Consider the following 20,112-nt stretch of genomic DNA (forward strand, 5'->3'; position numbering starts at 1 on the left):
AATTGATCATTTAGATTTTCAGTGGACTAAAAGAAGAAAAGAACAGCCAAAGTGAAAACAACTCCTTTATAACAACTCAGTATTGACTATAAAATACTTGTTAAGTTCCTACTCTGTGTCTAGTATTGAATAAAACTTAATTCCCTGTTTATCCATAAATGATAAACTCATTGACTCTTAAAATTTTATGGTAATTGCTATTCTGTAGGTGAAAGAAATAGGGCAAGGAATAAAAGCAAGTGTTAGCATTCCATAGCAGAACCCACTTCATAGCTGTCACTCATGAAGGACAGAGTAGAACCCTTCTTTAAATCAGTAAAAATATGCCACCCTACGTCTCAATACCGAAGCTAATACTTCAGTGGGCCAGTGAGTTTCACTTCAATTGTGTTTCTGCTTTTTAATCAGTTTTTCTTAGAATGATTTCTAAAAATGTATATATTCACTCAGGGATAAGGAGGAAAACTACCTTCAGTCACTGGCTTGCCTATGATAGACAGACAACATCTCATTTTCACAGACATTATTAAAATGTATACCAGATCTATAGAAAAGAGGCTATTTTCACATTCCAGTCAACAGCCCTATGTGCAAACTTCTTTGCTGATCTGGATTAAAAAAAAAAGAATATGTATGAAAAAGTTTTGAAAACATTTTTATAAATCTTTTTTATTTTAGCCACCAGTCTGGTCAAAAAGATATGTGACTATGAAATTGATATGTGCTAGAAAGTAATTAACTTTTTAAATCTTAACTTGCTTAATAATTTTTAATTAGGCACTTATTTTTGAAGTAATTTGTTTTTTAATCTTTATAAAATTATTCGAGGATCTGAGGTGTTAATAGGTTTGGGTATTTTATTTTGGATATTTTTTAAGGTAGTTATGTTTGGTTTTACTGAGGATACTTCCTTTTGAAATGGAAGGGCTACAGATTACAATGGAATTTTGGAGTTTGATATTTCTCTTTATTTTTGAAAGAACACTCTTCTAAAAAATGGTGAGTTGGGAGAAAATAATAATATTTCAAGGTCAAACAAACTTGAGAAATACTTCTTGTTCTGTGTCCCTTTTTTGGAGCATTATTTTTCATATTAGTGTGTTGCAAGATCTGAGCAGCCATAAAATTAAGATCTGTGTTTAAATTTGTTTAACCTAGTGTTTGTCATATTTATTTGATCCAGCAATATCCAAGAAACTAATGCTCCAAAGAATAAATACTTCGAAATGCCCTTAAAACCCATTGGTTCAAGTGGCCATTTTTAGACCCTTGCTAATTCAGATGTTATATCGGGCAAAGATTTAGAGGCCAAATTTGTCTTGTTAATGAACCGATGCCTCAATATGCATCAAGGATCCAAAATATATGAAGCAGTTAAGGTTGGGCCTAGGCAAATATTATGGTGAGATACCACATAATTCAGAGAGAACCTAGCCTGACTCTTAAGAATAAAGAGGGTAAAAATCAGTGAGATAAAGTGTTCACATCTGCTCTCTGAACAAAGCAGTTTAAACAGAGAAGAGTCTCTCTTTTTTCCTTTTTCCTTTCTATTTCTAAATTCTTATCCTCATCATACTAGAAGTACATTTAGAGACCTGAGAGAAAAGCAATAAGCAATGAAAACTGTACCTCTCTTGAATCACTCAGCATCCTTCATCTAAAATATAGTTTACAATGGATGTGGATGCTATCATCTTGCAAAATCAAACATTCCCATCTCTCTACTTCTGGGCACAACCACCTCATCCTCATCCCTCTAGGGATGATCCTCAGCCCCAGTACTTCTGTGGATACTGAAATGTACAGACAGAATCACAAATTGTGTTTATTTCTAATTCACAGTCTGATTTCTAGTTAGATATTTATCTGATCATTAATTACTTATTAATTTTATTTTCTAACTACTTGTATTATGGAAAACTGTGTCAATGAGTTCTCTGTTGTCCATCTAAACATTTTTATTTTATCTTGACTGGTTTGTGTTCAGGCTACTATTTTCATGCTTTCTTTGTGGATCGTATAACAATGTATTTTATTGATATAGTTTCTGCAATTATTAAATAGCTGTATATAGTTACAGCTTTAATTTGAGAATTAAAGTGAAAGTATCTTGAAGAAACAGAAATAATATAGATGTGGTTGGTATTGCTCAAATAAAATGTGAAACTTTCTCCTTCCTTTGCAGCCAACATATCAATTGTAGATATTGATACTAACCAGGAGGAGAACATAGCAACTTCATCTCCTGGGAACAACTTCGGTCTTGACTTGAAAGCAGATGACAAAATATATTTTGGTGGTCTGCCAACACTGAGAAACTTGAGGTAATTTGATGTATATTTAGGGCTAAGGATTACATTTTAATTAAATGGTCACTATGCTCACTAGAGTTCTGAAGTTTAATTATAACAGGAATATCATATAACCTTTAGTTGCAGAAAATGCCAAATCTAAAAAATTGTGCTACATGTTAAAATAATACCAGGATTTAAAAACCAGAGATTAATTTGATATCTTTATTGAAGAGGTGGATGGGAATCACTGTTACCTTTAGAGTCAGTCACGAGATAAAAAGAATTATAAAAGTTATTAAAGGTGGAAACTGGAGTTGAATGTAATTGCCTTTCTGCTGTACATTCACCAGAGATAATGGTGCACTGACTTTGCTGAGTGTTCTGAAAATTAGTCAGTGTTCCAGGATACTGAGAGTGTAACCTACTGGATGGCTAAGCACGAGCATGATAATAGTGTAATGGAACTTTCCCATGTACTTGATGCTAAAGCAGTATTAGTTGTTCTTGCCCATGTCAATATTTTTCAAAACTTCACATATATTTTTTAGATAGGATGGGGAGATGTATTTAGTTTAATAGTTTAATTAATTCCAAAATAAACAGAAGTAATTAAAAACTGTCAGAAAATATTTCATGTGATATTTCATTAATCTCCTGCTTGTTACAAAACAGCCTATAAGAAATAAAAGTTATAGAGTACTTGGTGCTCAATAAAAGTTAATTGAATCTAATTTGGATGGGATGAATTGACTTGGCCAAACCAAAAGAATTTACTATAAATATAGATCACCATATTTTTACATTTTATTTTGTTTAGTTTGCTAGTTTTTTTATGATTACAAAAGTCCTGCCTAGGTGTTTCTACCCTAAAAAGACACATTACAATTGGAATGGTCTCAGAAAAAGTGAAAAGTATGATGGTCAGTTCTTTTCATATTTCTCAAACGAGCAGTAGAACTTCAGTCTCATTTATGATATTGAGCAGACAAACTGAGGTTTGTGTTTCTTTCTGCATCTAAATTCATAAACCAGACACCTGTTCAGTTTATCAAGGGTATAATTTGATAAGCTTAATTCAGATAAACTGGCTCTGCATTCATCCACATGATATTTTATTTGTGTTAGGAATATAGATTTTAAATGTCTGGTCAGAAAAATTATTGCAGATTCAATGTATTTGAATAGTGGCATAGTTATTACTCCAAAATCCGTTTATTCATTCAACAGGTGTTTGATAAGCATCTACTATGTTCCAGATACTATTTAAATACTGGGGATCTAGCAGATTGTTCAAGTCTAAGATTTACTTTGCCAGATTACTAACTAAATTCTCTATGAGTGAATTAAATGTAGCCAAAATCAGGCTATCCAAAGATGGCTTCTTCTATTCTGGTGGTAATGTAGTTTTAATTACCATAAAGTGATTTTTAGGAATTATCCACAAAAGTATATATGTTAATTTAACTGAGATGGGTTTATGTATTATTAAATAGTTTGCAGACTACATACCTAGTGAGTCTTTATTGCCACAATGTTTTTTTTAACTTCCACAGTTTAGCATTTCATAATTATAATATTTCTATGGTATGACACATTATTTCAAAACAATCTTTAGACATTTATTTGTGAGACATATATTTGTGGCTATTCAGGGAGCCATGCATTCATAGCTATAATTTGCCCACAGGTAAGATCTTCTTATAATAAAGTGCAAAAGATGTGATGGACATGAATTATTTTATATATATTAAGTTCAAGCTTAGTTCAAAAAGGCAATAAGCTACTCATGAATATTACAGCACAGGAACATTTGTTCATTTTCCACTAATAAAAATAATAAAAATGAGTGCTTTAAATTCATTTCCAAAGTAAAAATTTTCTAAGAGAATAGTGTGGGAGATGGTCACCATTGCATTCTATTTTCGTTACAGTCAAGGGTATATGCCTGGTTTCCTTTCTTGTGGTATTTTACTTTCCTTTGTCGATCTCTGTGAAATGCTGTTTTAAAAGATTTATGATTGTAGTTTATTGTTTTACTAAATGAAAATGCAATTATAAGTAAATCATTTTTTTCTCTTCCCTTTGACCTAGTATGAAAGCAAGGTAAAATTTAAATTTATGCATGCTTTCTTCAAGTGCATGGGTTGGGTCAATGTGGCTTCTTAGATAAAGCGGTGATGCAGAAGCAGAGTGACACCTATCCAGCTTTATTCATAGTACATTTCACCAGCGAGTAATGCATTCTGAGATGATTCTCATGCTGCCCTTTGCTTACAAAAATGCTGCTGCTTACCCACCATCACAGAGCTGCAGTCTGACTTGTTCCACCAGCCGTGATGATGAATTTGCTCTGCTTATTTGTTCAACAGCCCACGCACAGTGCCCTCTAGTGCACACTTGCAGCAGCACAGGACAAGGGCAGCTGGTCAGGTTTATGGGCATAAATCTAGTTCTGGGGAACAAAGTGATCTTCTGGCTTGAACCTCAGAGTCTGGTCTCCCAGGTACTGTACTCTCCGCTGAACAAACAACTGTGCCTCCCAAATGCTTACTACTGCCTGATTGCTTTTTGCAAGCCTGCAAAGATGCACATGTTTACATAGCCCTTGCACCTCTTGGCAAAGCTGCTTCTTTATTGCCTTGTTTATTTAGAATTTAGGTATGGAGTCAGATAAAAGGAGCCTCTAGAAATACTGTATGTAAAACAAGTGTTTGCATTAACGATGAGAAAGTTTGTAGTCATCCTAGCTTCTCAGGAGCATTTCAATTCCAATTTGCAGGCGGGCAGTATTAGCCTGGAAGTTTTAAGCATCAGGCTCTTGTACGTGGCTGATCAAACCCCAGAGATGTGTGCAAGGCCGGCGCCGTCTGGCTAGAGTTACAGCTGAGTGTTTTGGTATTTCAAAACCTAACAGTGCCAAATTTCACAAAAGGACATAATGAAGCTGAGCTGATCAAAGAAATTTTTAAAGCAAAGGCTAGATTTTTAATACCAGAAACTAAACTATATAGAACTGAAAGTGTAGAAAAAAATAATCTAAGTTTTTTCGTCACGGACCAGTCAAGTGCTGTTTGCTGAGATGGCTAAAAGGCAAAGGGTGGCTTTCAATGAAAGTATATGCTAATAAGGCTCTGGAATGACACTGTGTAGCTTTGTAATTTTGCCTCTGAGGCAAACAGAGGTAACATAGGCCTGTGGTTACCATTAGGAGTCTGACCACCATATGTGATTACTTATCCCCTGTGATTTTCATAATGTTGAGCTTGCTGAATCATTGTGTTTTGAAATGGTTCTTTGTATTTCCCTGAAACAATGAAGTGTGTAACTTGTAGGAGTGATTTATTTTATTGATAAGACCTCTGAGTAACTCGTGATAAATCAGACCTCCTCTCAACAACCATGGAAGCAAATGAATGCTGAGAATGAAGTTCACTGGCTTCCTTCACTTTATATAGGAAGTATATAAGCAAGATTCTCAGTGTCCAGCTGGCATGTTTTTGTAATAACCAGCTGACCGAACAGAAAGGGAAGACCTTGGGAACAAGTGGAAATGATCAAAGAAAATAAAACAGTCCCAGAGAGAAAGAAACAGAAAAATACCCAGCATGAGATAAATCACTGGATACACACTGCCAGGGGTCTGATTTGCTGGCCTCCCTGTTTGTCCTCATGTCATATGTTTTTTATTAAGGCAATAAGGAATCCTGCCACCATGGGACAGTGAGGAGAGAGTTAATCATTATCCTACTAAGTATAATATCTTGGTATTGATTGGACACTTTTTAGAGTTGCTTGCTTGCCTGTATGCTAAGTCACTTCAGTCATATCCAAGTCTTTGTGGCCCTATGGACTATAGTCCACCAGGCTTCTTGTCCATGGGATTCTCCAGGCAAGAATTCTGGAGTAGGGTGCCATGCCCTCTTCCAGGGGATCTTTCCTACCCAAGGATCAAACCTGCGTCTCCTGCAGCTTCTGCATTGCAGGTCGATTCTTTACCACTGAGCCACCGGGGAAACCCCTAGAGTTGCTTATTAACATTAAAAAAAAGTGTTCCTTTTTCTATTTCTGTTGACCTGCACCATTCAGTATGGTAGCCACTAGCCACAGTGGCTATTTAGCTTTAAGTTAAAGAAAAAAAAAATTTTAATGATATTTCTCTGGTTGTCCAGTGTTTAAGATTATGCATTCCCACTTCAGGGGGCATGAGTTTGATCCCCAGTTGGGGAACAAAGATCCTATATGCCATGCAGTGTCTCCAAAAAAAAGAAAAATAAAGAAAATTAAATAGCAATAAAACTCCAGGTTCTCATTGGCACGACCTACTTTTCAAGTGTCAGCAGACATATATGGCTACTCATTACTGATTTGGACAGTGCAGGAAAGAATATTTCTATCATCACAAAAGTTCTACTGGACGGTGCTGCTATAGATGAAAAAAGTGTCACCGTTAACATCCTGTTAGCTTGTGTTTATCAAGCGCTTACTGCATGCTAGCATGTTTATCCTTTTTTAAGAAGTAGTAAGCAAAAAGTAAATATTCAAGTGCCTTTTGGGTGTTGAAGCCATTTTCAACTTTATTGGAAAACTTAAATGTATGTTTTGTCCTTTGGTTGCTTTATTTTGTTACTGCTCCAATACAGAATAAGTACTTTAGGGTCAATTTGTAAACTTAAAGAATCTTTTTTGAAACTGTAATCCAAAAGAATGTTTCTCAGGTTTTATTTGACTTAAAATTTTTTAAGAGAAATATGACATTATCTTATTCTCAGCTAAACCCTCAAAAAAAAGTCTCAATGGCAGAAATATTATCTTTTCAAAATAAATGTTTCCAGATTTTTAAATTTCGAGCAAGATTTTATTTAATGTTTTTCATTATATAGTATGATTATGCTGTCCTGTACAAGTATCTACTCTTGGGTGGAAAAAAACAAACACATTTCATTATGCATATGAGGCACTTCGAAAGAAGTCAGTTGATTTCTATACCTTGTATTTAAATGCAATAGTTGAGATTATTTTTTAAAAGGAAAAATAATAAGGAAAAATAAGACAGAAGAGCTACATAAAGACTCCTTGTGCAAGTTGGTGCTAATATCCACTTATCCAACCAGTAGCTAATGGAAGCATAGTTTTCTGGGTCCATGTGTGCACCTGTGCACAGTTTGAGAGACATACGCCTGCCTATGCATCAGTTTGCTCCATAGGGCTTGCATCCAATAGTCACAGACACTATACTGCCATTGTCCTAATGATATTGCTTTTATTTTCCATTTAACTTTTCAACAGGCCAGAAGTAAATGTGAAGAAATATTCTGGTTGCCTCAAAGATATCGAAATTTCAAGAACTCCGTACAATATACTTAGCAGCCCTGATTATGTTGGTGTTACCAAAGGATGTTCACTGGAGGTTGGTCTCTTCTAAATGGCTTCCTAAATACCTTCATATCAGATTTCACTTACTTAGTTTGGGTCTATTACAGGGACCAGTCCTTGTTTATCTGTTTTAAATTCCTACTGACCCTAGTCTTGCTGTTCTTTAGTCGGCAAGTCGTGTCCAACTCTTTTGCGACCCCTTGAACAGTGGCACACCAGGGTCCTCTGTCCATGGAATTTCCCAGGCAAGAATACTGGAGTGGGCTGCCATTTCTTACTCCAGGGGATCTTCCTGACCCAATAATTGAACCCATATCTCCTGCATTGACAGACAGATTCTTTTTTTTTTTTAATTTATTTATTTTAATTGAAAGCTAATTACTTTACAATATTGTGGTGGTTTTTTGCCATACATTGACATGAATCAGCCATGGGTGTACATGTGTTCCCAATCCTGAACCCCCCTTCCACCTCCCTTCCCATCCCATCCCTCAGGGTCATCCCAGTGCACCAGCCCTGAGCACCCTATCTCATGCATCGAACCTGGACTGGCGATCTATTTCACATATGATAATATACATGTTTCAATGCATTTCTCTCAAATCATCCCTCCCTTGCCTTCTCCTACAGAGTCCAAAAGTCTGTTCTTTACATCTCTGTCTCTTTTGCTATCTCACATATAGGGTCATCGTTACCATCTTTCTAAATTCCATATATATGCATTAATATACTGTATTGGTGGAGAAGGCAATGGCAACCCACTCCAGTACTCTTGCCTGGAAAATCCCATGGATGGAGGAGCCTGGTAGGCTGCAGTCCATGGGGTTGCGAAGAGTCAGACACGACTGAGTGACTTCACTTTCACTTTTCACTTTCATGCATTGGAGAAGGAAATGGCAACCCACTCCAGTGTTTTTGCCTGGAGAATCCCAGGGATGGGGGAGCCTGGTGGGCTGCCATCTATGGGATCACATAGAGTCGGACACGACTGAAGCGACTTAGCAGCAGCATACTGTATTAGTGTTTTTCTTTCTGATTTACTTCACTCTGTATAATAGGCTCCAGTTTCATTCACCTCATTAGAACTGATTCAAATGCATTCTTTTTAATAGCTGAGTAATATTCCATTGTGTATATGTACCACAGCTTTCTTATCCATTCATCTACTGATGGACATCTAGGTTCCTTCCATGTCCTGGCTATTGTAAACAGTGCTGGCAGGCAGATTATTTACCACTGAGCCACCAGGAAGCCCCAACCCTAGCCTTAGCTCTGCATAAATGATAAAGCAAGATTGAAGTACTTCTAAAATTTATCATGATCAACTAAACTTTTATAAAAGATTCCAAATTATCTTACCTCATGTACAGCACTTCATAGTATGTACTTTTTAATATTAATCTCTTTTCTGGTTCTTTCTTCTTTCCAACACTACTTTTGTCTTTTCCTCATTATCATGTCATCTGTATTAGATTTAGTTTACCTTCATGTCTTTTATATAGCTTTATTATCAACCTTAATTTTTTTCTGGAATACGTTAGGAGTTTACTCAAATAACAAGTAATAGTTTATACCATGATCGTTAGTATTTAACATCTTGTCCACAGCTTAGAAGTCAAGCCTCCTTTTATTTGAAAATGGCACATAGTGGGAACCATCTGCAAAGACTTGGCTTTGATGGGACTGCAAAGTCCCCTGTTATCAATTATCTTCAGTATCTTTTCTTTATGGCTGCAGCAGCCTAGCAGCCCCTGATTCCACTTGGCTATTCTCCACCGACTCTTCAATAGGCACTAACCCATAAGAGAGAGAAATGTAAGTCCAGCTCTTCTGTCTTATATTGATTGGCCAGAAATTTTGTTTAGGTTTTTCCATAAAATGTTACAAAAAAACCTGAGCAAGCTTATTGATCAACCCAATAAAATCTGATGATAATCATCATCGAATATTAGTAAATTTTTCAATTCAGTTCAGTCACTCAGTCATGTCTGACTCTTTGCAACCCCATGGACGGCAGCACACCAGGCTTCCCTGTCCATCACCAACTCCCGGAACTTGCTCAAACTCATGTCCATCGAGTTGGTGATGCCATCCAACCATCTCATCATCTGTTGTCCCCTTCTCCTCCTGCCTTCAATCTTTCCCAGCACCAGGGTCTTTTCAAATGAGTCAGTTCTTTGCATCAGATGGTCAAAGTGTTAGAGTTTCAGCTTCAGCATCAGTCCTTACAATGAATATTCAGGGCTGATCTCCTTTAGGATAGACGGGTTGGATCTCCTTGCAGTCCAAGGGACTCTCAAGAGTCTTCCCCAACACCACAGTTCAAAAGCATCAAATCTTCTGCACTCAGCTTTCTTTATAGTCCAACTCTCACATCCCTACATGACTACTGGAAAAACCATAGCTTTGACTAGATGGACCTTTGTTAGCAAAGTAATGTCTCTGCTTCTTAATATGCTGTGTAGGTTGGTCATAGCTTTTCTTCCAAGGAGCAAGCATCTTTTAATTTCATCACTGCAGTCACCTTCTGGAATTCTAAAAGTAATGGGTTTGTTTTTAAAAAGAAAATGCCAGACTTACACGGTGGTCCAGTGGTTAAGAATCTGCCTGCCAGTGCAGGGGACACAGGTTCCATCCCTGGTCCAGGAAGGTCCCACACACTTCCGAGCATAAGCCCATGCCCCACAACTACTGAACCTGTGCCCCAGAAAACATGCTCCACAAGAGAAGCCACTACAGTGAGAAGCCCACACAACAACTCAGGAGTACCCAGCTCACTGCAACTGGAGAAAGTCTGCACACAGCAACAAAGACCTGGAGCAGCCAAAAATGAATAAATCAATAAAAAGTAGTTTTTTAAACATAAATAAAAATAAAATGCTAAATATATCATAGGTAAGGTAAGGTGAAGTCGCTTAGTCGTGTCCGACTCTTTGCGACCCCCATGGACTCTAGCCTACCAGGCTCTTCCATCCATGGGATTTTCCAGGCAAGAGTACTGGAGTGGGTTGCCATTGCCTTCTCCAGAGGATCTTCCCGACCCAGGGATCGAACCCAGGTCTCCCACATTGTAGGCCGACTCTTTGCCGTCTGAGCCACCAGGGAAGTCTATAAATATATCACACTTACAAATTTTTAATTATCCTGATATGACCAAACTTTTCATTTTAGCTGCTTCCTCCAGTTAAAATTATTTTAAAGCATTGTGATGGGAGACGAAGGGATTTGGGAAAAGAGAGAAAATCACCGCTGAGCTATGAGGTTTAAAGACTGGAACAGAACTTTTGGGGTCTTCATTGTGCCTGGTTACAGTCCCTGACTTGCAAGTAGCCATAGATACCCACCCTGAGAAGCTTGGAAATAGGAAAAAGGAAAGTATATACAGAATTTAATCTCTAAGAATCCATACTGACCTCTTTTTGCTCAGAGTTTTAATCTTCCAAAGCCTGACTCTCATCCACATGCAAAAGATATATACATAAGAATGGAAAACTGTCCAGGAAATGAATAGCCTGTATACGTGGAAATGATGGTTCTGTAAAGGTACTTTTCAGTAACCAGGAATTATTTGCTACTAAAATATGAAGCAGAAATTGAAATATTTGATAAATATTAAAAAGTCTACACAGTAGTTTTATTTGAACTATCCAAGACTCTATGATTTGAAAATTGGAATTGAAAACAGATTATACATTTTACAACATTTATGTCACTTAACTTAGCCTGGAACACTGTGGGGGAAAATATCCTGCATTAAAAGATTCCTTGTTTTCACTCCAGCAAAATCCAGGACTTTTCAAATGAACATTTTAAGCTCTATAAATGCCCAGCTACAGGGGGTTGCTTAAACAAATCCTTGCACATTCCTACAATGGAATGACCTGCTACTAAAAGTGAGATTGGAATCTAAATTGACTGACAGAGATACCCCCCACATATAAAGTGAGAAAAAGGAGTTACAAATGAACGCACCTGTCATGATTCAGTATGAATATAGAGAGGAGGAGAGAGGAAAGGGGCAAGGCTGTAAAAGATAAAACAAGTGAATGACTGCATGGCTGCATGAATCCATGAATGAATGGATTATATAGAAAGAAAGTTATATGCTTCTACACAGCTTTGGAAGGGGAGTGATTTTTACACTCTTACTTTTTGTACTTTGTTACTGTCTACAATGTTACTGTTTCAATTTTATCAGCAAAGGCTGATACTGTTTTCATTTTAAGAAAATTAAACTATGAAATATTTGATTTATTTTTTAAATATAAATTGTATCTGATTTTTAAAAAATTCCTCCAGAGTGTCTTTATACCTTTAGCAGCAATGAACATCTTTACCCTCAACTCATCACTGAGAAAGAATGCAGACAGAGACCATGGTCAGACTTAGCTATAAAACCTAAGCAATTAGTTGGTAAAAGGATTCAAGGGATCAATGAGAGTGTTTTCAAGGAAGATTTAGCAAGACAGATTTAAATCAGAAGAAAATGTTACCTATTAGTGCTAATCAGTAATCGTCTTTTATATTTCAAATCAAAAGTTCTAGAATAAAAACAGAACCCCAAAGTTTTATTTTAACTTAAACTGTTCAGAAAATTAAATGTTACAGTTTGGAATAATATTTCTTCAGTTGCTCTTAACTGTAACTGAGTTTTCACTCATTCTGAGTTGTCATGCATGACAATATGTTTCACAGTAACTTTGAGTGCATTGAGAAGGGTGAGTGAGATGGAGAAACTAAGTGTTCATTCATTTCTAATGCTTTCTTCCCTTCTTTGCTTTTACCCGAAGAATGTTTACACAGTTAGCTTCCCCAAGCCTGGTTTTGTAGAGCTGTCTCCTGTGCCTATTGATGTTGGAACAGAAATCAATCTGTCCTTCAGCACCAAGAATGAGTCTGGGATCATTCTCTTGGGAAGTGGAGGGACACCCATTCCACCTAGGAGAAAACGACGGCAAACTGGACAGGTAATTACAACACCTAATTAATACAATAAAAATAAAATAATAATAAAAAATACAACACCTAATTAATAATGCATTTCCCCTAATGCTTGTATAAAACAATTATTTTACAAAGAGACCCAGGAGAGGCATTTAGGATTTATAAATTGTCTTTGTATTTTTTAAATTTGTATTATTTATTCCTATTATCATCTTCTTAGGACAATTATCTCCCCAAGGATTTTTCTGTTGGTCAATTCTAGGTGTAGGTGCACTTGTATTTACACCCATATATCATATGAGTTTGAACATATAAAGAGAGAACGCTTAAAATATATTCAAATTGTATTAGTATTCTCTTCTAAGTCCCGTTTCCTACCAACTCTGTAGATGTCCAGATGGGGGACCCTTAAATTTAAATTCCTTTTGGATCAGTTTCACTAGCTAACATGATGCAGTCTGTTGGCTCCTAACTGCTCCACCTTCTCTGGACACCAAGAAAGCAAAGAATGGACCTGGATAGGAGAAGACAAAAAAAAACACAACCAACACAGTGTCACAAGAGTGACATCAAAATAAAGCCTACACAGAGTCTGCTTTGTGAACTTGTTTCCTACCCTCTAGCCATTCAGTTCCGTTAAAAGCTAGCTCTTAGTTGTCCACGTCTAGGCACCATAAGTCTTTACTGCATGGATATTCCTCCAGTACTTTCAACCATACTTTTAAAGATAACACATTTTTTCCTTTTAATCTAGTTTTTCTCAGTGAAAGCGTTCTTAGGAATTACCTAGTCTGCCATGGCCAAAGCATAGAGTACTTTATAAACATGTCCTTTATAAATATGCATGCATCCCTGTGAATCAGGTTGTATTGTTTCTGATTATAGGATTATTAAAATCACTTTTATCATTTAAAGTTTAATAAGTTAAACCACTATTTATTAATAGTATGTAATAATATTCTTTTCTTCCCACCACCAAAAAAAGAAAATAACAAAATACAGTTGACCCTTGAAAATATGAGTTTGATCACACAGGTTCCCTTGTATGTGAATTTTTTCTTCAGTGGTAAATACAACAATATTACATGGTCCAAGGTTGACTGAAACTGAGGATGCAGAATATCTGATATGAAGGAACTGAGTAAAGGGAGGGCCAACTATAAGTTATGCTCTGATTTTTGACTGTGTGGAGGGTCAATACCTCATGTCATTCACCTGTAGTGACAAATAAAATCCAAAAATGTACAGCCATGAGTAACTTGCATTATCTACAGAACACAAAGGTGGTTTGATATTAGAAAGTCTGAAAATCATATAATCATCTTGCTAGACATAGAGAACACTTGTAGCTAAACACCCATTTGTGATCAAAAATAACAATAACAAAAGACAGTAAATTAAAAAGAGAATGATAGGAAAACATAAAAATTTCCTATAAAGTCAAGCCCAAGAAAAGATAAATATTATTGCTATACTGGTTTTAGCCAATGCAATAAGAAAAGAATTAATAAATATAGTACAAGAAAAAAATATATAATTTAACAAGAAATAAAATAAACATAAGACCTATACTGGAAAAATTATAAAATTTATTGAAAATGTATAACAGACTACTTAATAAAGTCATTATGTTAATGGAAAGACTCAGTGTTAAAAATATTTCAGTTCTCCATAAAATCATGTACGTTTGCCTTCAATGAAAATATCACCTTATCTTTTTGAAAATCAGAACAAATTTTAAAATTAATATCAAAAGTCCAAGAAAGTTATGAAATAGAATAAGTTGGAGGACTGTTCTAGCAGTTTTGAATCATGGTTGTGTAGTATTAATACATGGATAACTCTGTGTCAGTGGAACATAAATAAGAGAGAGCCAAATATAGATGGAAATGACATTTGGGAGTAGGTGGCATTGCACATCATCAGGGAAAAAAGTGAACCTTTCAGGGAATGATTCTGGGGCAATTCGTTATCCATTTAGAAAAAAAAAGAAGTAATTTCTATTTCATGTTAAACAGAAAATTAATTCCCAATTAATTAAAGTCTTAAATATGAAAGGAAAAAAAACTTTAAAATGTTTAGAAGAAAATGTAAAAGCATAACCTGTGACCTTAAGGAAGAAACTAATTTGTTTGGGAAGAAAAAAAAAATTTTTTTTTGAAAATTAGAGGGAGAAGAAGTAATGTTTTATCTCATTTTATATTGTGCATAGCAAGTATGAAATAAGTATAATAAAAATGTTCTCCTAAAGTCTTTGCCTTTTAATCCAAAAAACAAAAAATTTATTATAATAAATGTAAATAATAAGCCAGTTATTATAATGAAAGGACCAGATCAAACCTTCTGAGATAGATTTTCACTAAAGGATATCTATGCCCTGGATCACAGTCAAGTAACTAAATACCACCTCTCAGTTTCAGATTTCTCCTCATCAGAACCAAATAAATAGGCTTGAATCATCAGTTGTCAGGATAGTTCTTAAAATAAAACTTTTTCATTAAAACAATTAAAATGAGAAGATATTAAGTGCTATAGTACAAATTAGAAATAACATGTTAATGCTTCAACATTTTAATGAATATCTGTTTTAAAATCTCACTGTTATTGCTGTCCGAAAGAGGAAAAAAAATTAACTCATTTCTGTTGTAGAATCAAACTGGTTAAATGACATACTTTATTTTTCAAAGCTACCAGTTTTGATACTCACAATCACATTTGTGATTATGTTCTGCTAAAGGGGTTTGAGACCTCAATCAGCTAAAAAAAAAAAACTTTAATTGAGTGCTTAGATGGCAGTTGCCCCTTTCTGATGGATGGCGACACTAATCCAGGTCCTCTGGCCATTTTGCATGGAACATGCAGCAACACAACCGATTTTACAAACTGTTGGAGACATTGTGACGTTTGACTGAAACCATCTCCACTGCCTTGTGGTGACTCACGGAGGACCAACTGATCGTGTGTGGCAGGGGGGCCCGTGCTCCACTAGAAAAGGAGCATACGGTGGTGTCAGCTTTGGGGATGAGGACTGCATTCAGTTTGCTCCCTGGGGTTCACAAACTGATCTCAAAAACCACACTGTTGCTATAGTAACAGTGACAAGAAGAAAGCAGTTGTGTTTGTGGATGAAAAATTGTCTGCCTTCTTTCTAAATGTGGGAGACAAGTTAGGTGTTGGTGATAGCAATCCATTCCACCAGCCTGGAGAAGGCATTGAAATCTAAACACTCAAAATGCCCAGAAGTGGGAGTGAGACCTGATTTCCAGAAGCTAGCTGTCCATCTGTGAATGCAAGGGAGAGGGGTTTTATTAACCCCCTTTGTTTCCTGATGGGTTTCATGAATTAGAAGCCCAATGCGAGCACAGCTGTTCCTTTCAGCATGGCAAATCTGCTTTGCAGAGATGGCTCCCTTACTATCTCCCATTCCACATCACCTAACAAGCAAAAATGGTAAGTGATTGTAAAGCTATTTCCAGCTGCTTTAAATACCCTGTAAGAAAATATTGAGTCTTAACTTCTCAGGAAAGCTCTCAGAGCAGATGAATCTGCCGTTCTTTCAGGTAACTAAGCTAAGTCCTAGATGAGACTCCTTTCGTCTTCAATAACCATTTGCTGTTGCAGGTCTATTACGCGATCTTCCTGAACAAGGGACGTCTGGAAGCGCATCTCTCCACAGGGGCGCGCACAATGAGGAAAATTGTCGTCACAGCAGAGCCGAGTCTGTTTCACGACGGGAGAGAGCATTCTGTTCATGCAGAGAGAACTAGAGGGTAACAGTAGTTCTGGCGACTGACTGTACTGTCCTAACTAACGCGAACGTTTCTGCTCGCCTTAGTCCTTAGCCGGACCTTTGTGTGTATGGACAGATGACACATTGCTGAATTGTCAAGTAGCTCAATTTTGTCTTCTTTATATTTCATACTTTGGGAACTTCATTCACCTTGACCCTTAGGAGTCTTATTCTTAACGTTTTTCCTGCTGAGCAGCTCTACTCTCCACCTCTGGAAAACCAGATGCATCTTCTGAAGCCATAGCTAAGAAAAATCTCTCCCTCTGCACCTCTCAAATACTCTCTTCTCAAATAAAGCATATGTGGGTGGTGAAACGGCACAGAGCAGCTCAGCTGGGGCCACAGCCTTTGGCAGCTGCCGTTTCATTCGGGTTCCAAGGCAGTTATGGCAGCTGCTTAGAAATCTGTCACAAATACAGAGCAGGGCAGCAGCTGCAGGACCCATGGGGCCCTGTTCTGTGCGAGCCTCATGCCTGGCCCCTGCCAAGGTGTGCGGGGTCCCTGCGCCACAGCTCTGTGAGGGACCAGAGTTGAGAGAGGGCAGAGGCTGCTGTCTTGCCATCAGTGCACAGAGGCTGCCTCTCTGCTGAGCCACCAGAACACTTGCTTCCCAGCCCTGAGTCAGGGAATTGGCTGTTAGTGTTATGAGCTGATGTCTTATTTTTTCAGACTGCTGAAGTACTTTATGCTTACTTTATTGAGGAAGTCATTTGTTATTTGATTTTTTTTTTCCATCAAAGTGTATGACAGCTCAGGTAAGGGGCTTCCCTGATGGTTCAGCAGGTAAAGAATCCACCTGCAATGCAGGCAGGAGACACAGGAGAGGCACATTCTGTCCCTGGGTGGGTAAGATCCCCTGGAGAAGGAAATGGCAGCCCACTCCAGTATTCTTGCCTGAGAAATCCCATGGACAGAGGAGCCCGGTGGGCTACTGTTCATGGGTCACAAAGAGTCAGACACGACTGAGCAACTAAGCACACAAGCGCGGTGAGTTTAGAAAGACAATTAGAGAAAAACAGAAGCCCAGACTTCAGACCTCCAAGCCAACAATCCATTTAGACTGAAAACAGAAAAGAACTGGAAATCAAACTTGATGAAACCTCAAAACATAGAGAATACTTTTAAATATAACAGTATGAAGGTGTAGCAAAAGTTCAAGCAAGCAGATGTTATTCTGTACTTAAAGACCGCCATTTTTTAATCATCCTCTTGTGTGGACAATAGTTTAAATAAGTAATAACAATGTCTTGTAAGTAAAGAAACTTTCCTTGCTTTGCATTTTTCTGTTATATAGAGCATTATCTTTTGGGTTGAATTAATGCTCAGTCAATTACGGAGTATCTACTAACTGAAATGTTCAGAAACCATGATTAAGACAAATGAGGGATCAATATTTGGACAAACTAAGAACATTTACTAATCTTCTAGGCACATATTGCAGTCAGGGTCTCTGAAGAGAAATGCAAACTGAATGTTCTCATTTGAACCTAAAGGAATGCTCTAGAATACTGATTTTGCAAGTCTTCTAGGCTTTACTTCAGGTCCTTTGCCAAATGTTAGTCCTTCTTATTGTAGGAAAAACTTTTTTAAGTTTTTTAAATAATTTCAAGAAGCAAATGCAGATCTGAGAAATATAGTTGGCCAAAAAATCATCCAAAATATGTTATTTTGTAGAGAAAGGATTCTGACATTCCCAAGTGCATTTTGATGTTATGCTAAGGTGTCCTTTTAACAGGTGTCTCTTCAAGAAGGGTATTTTAGTATGCCAGCTTCACAGCTGTTGGCCATCAATCCAACCTTTATTTGATTAATCTCAGTATAGTACATCCCTGAAAACTGGTCATTCAGTTAATTGGCCATATAAACAAACTGTTGTGCCATTCTCTATTAATTAAAGGATAATGTATTAGCCATATTAGTGTGTTGTCACTACACTCTGTGGCAAAGCAAGAGCTCATTTGCCACCATAATGTCTCATTCAGCACTCTAAGGTCAAAAGACAATTATCACCTATCCTTTAAACAAGTGCTTCAATTAACTGATTAACCAGAGGTCACTAATGACCCTAAGAACATCACCTAGAAACATATTTTAATGTTTCATATCAATTTTATGGCATGCCCTGTGTCAAATACTACAAAAATTATTTCCTTTAGTTATTCTAAATATATATGAGATATGTATTCAAATCCTTTCACTGTAGATGAGGAAATATTAACTAATTTACCCCAAATCACATAGCTAGTAAATAACAGGCAGGATTTAAACCCAGATATACTTGACTTTGGAGAAAGCAATGGCAGCCCACTCCAGTACTCTTGCCTGGAAAATCCCATGGATGGAGGAGCCTGGTAGGCTACAGTCCATGGGGTCACTAAGAGTCAGGCACAACTGAGTGACTTCACTTTCACTTTTCACTTTCATGCATTGGAGAAGGAAATGGCAACCCACTCCAGTATTCTTGCCTGGAGAATCCCAGGGACAGAGGAGCCTAGTGGGCTGCCGTCTATGGGGTCACACAGAGTCAGACACGACTGAAGCGACTTAGCAGCAGCAGCATACTTGACTTTAACACCTCCATCTGTGCTTGCTAGGTATTTATTCTTACCTCTGTGACCTCAGAGGTTTTTATTACTTGATGTTGATGATACTCTTCTTAACTTGGAAATACTTGCTTTCTTCCAACACTATTTAGAGATGTCAATTGTTTCCTTTCTTCAAACAATACCACCTCATAAAGTTAGTAGATTTTTATCAAATTGAGAGGCAAGCTTTTCAGTATTTACTCTCTTTATGCTTCCTTTCTCATTTTCTTTCCTTCTCTTCTCCTCCCTCTGCAAAAATTTCACCTCCTGTACTTTGGTGTCTAATTCCCTAGTACTCCAGTGATCCTCTGCCTTTTATAACTGCTTGGCCCTCTGATCTTCCTCCTGAAGTCCACCTAAATGGCCAGTAGTTCTAACTGGATAAAAACAGTAAACCCTAAGAGCCTGGAGTAGAAGCTTAGGCACATAGCTATTCTCCATGAAAGCATTCTTCACACAGGTACAGAATTAGGCTAAAGACCACAAAGTTGGAGCAAATATTTCAGGAGTAATTTGAGGTTTCCAGAATGGGACCAAGATTTGAATACTGCAACCCAATTATTTCTTTCTAGCCATCCAAAATACGTTCAATTTAAAAATTTCAGGTTTTGCTTCTCATGTAAATTGTAAATTTCAGGGCACTTCTCTTAATATCTTTTACCATGTACGCAGTTCATTTGATAGTGATTTGAAAAAACTCTTAGATCAATATTTCACACAAATAACTTGAATATAAGTGATAAAATGTTATAAAACTTCAAGATTCAACTATTGAAATTTTAAGGAAATACAGCTGACATATTACAATGTTAATAGTATTATAATGATTCTTATAATCCTTTTTGGGCATAGTAGGTCCACAGTAAAGAATCTTTTAATAAATGCTTTTAAAAAAACACACCAGAATCATAAAGAACATGCAATATCCCTGTTTACAAAGTGCTAGATAAATGACCTAGATTTGATGCTCTTAGGTTGTAAAATACAAACTGGATTCAACTGTAGTCTTTTAACAGTGTCCTTATTAAGTAATACAACCTCAGTGCAATGCCTTAGTTAATGGTTTCTGTGGTTCAGAGTAGGGGTTCTTATCCTCCTTTTATAACAGAATCAAATGGGACTGAGC

The 20,112-nt window shown here is 36.8% G+C and overlaps 1 protein-coding gene across 1 annotated transcript in view; it reads left to right on the top strand.

Moving 5' to 3' along the window:
• The window catches only part of LAMA2 (laminin subunit alpha 2), a 677,618-nt gene that overhangs the window by 631,165 nt on the left and 26,341 nt on the right, over positions 1 to 20,112 (top strand). Inside the window, exons 53-57 of the mRNA XM_052645506.1 lie at positions 2,186 to 2,324; positions 4,386 to 4,397; positions 7,581 to 7,701; positions 12,458 to 12,634; positions 16,233 to 16,381. Of these exons, the coding sequence (XP_052501466.1) occupies positions 2,186 to 2,324; positions 4,386 to 4,397; positions 7,581 to 7,701; positions 12,458 to 12,634; positions 16,233 to 16,381 (598 nt within the window). The remainder of the gene's footprint in view (positions 1 to 2,185; positions 2,325 to 4,385; positions 4,398 to 7,580; positions 7,702 to 12,457; positions 12,635 to 16,232; positions 16,382 to 20,112) is intronic.

Source organism: Budorcas taxicolor, chromosome 9 (assembly GCF_023091745.1).
Source record: "Budorcas taxicolor isolate Tak-1 chromosome 9, Takin1.1, whole genome shotgun sequence".
Lineage (NCBI taxonomy): Eukaryota > Metazoa > Chordata > Mammalia > Artiodactyla > Bovidae > Budorcas > Budorcas taxicolor.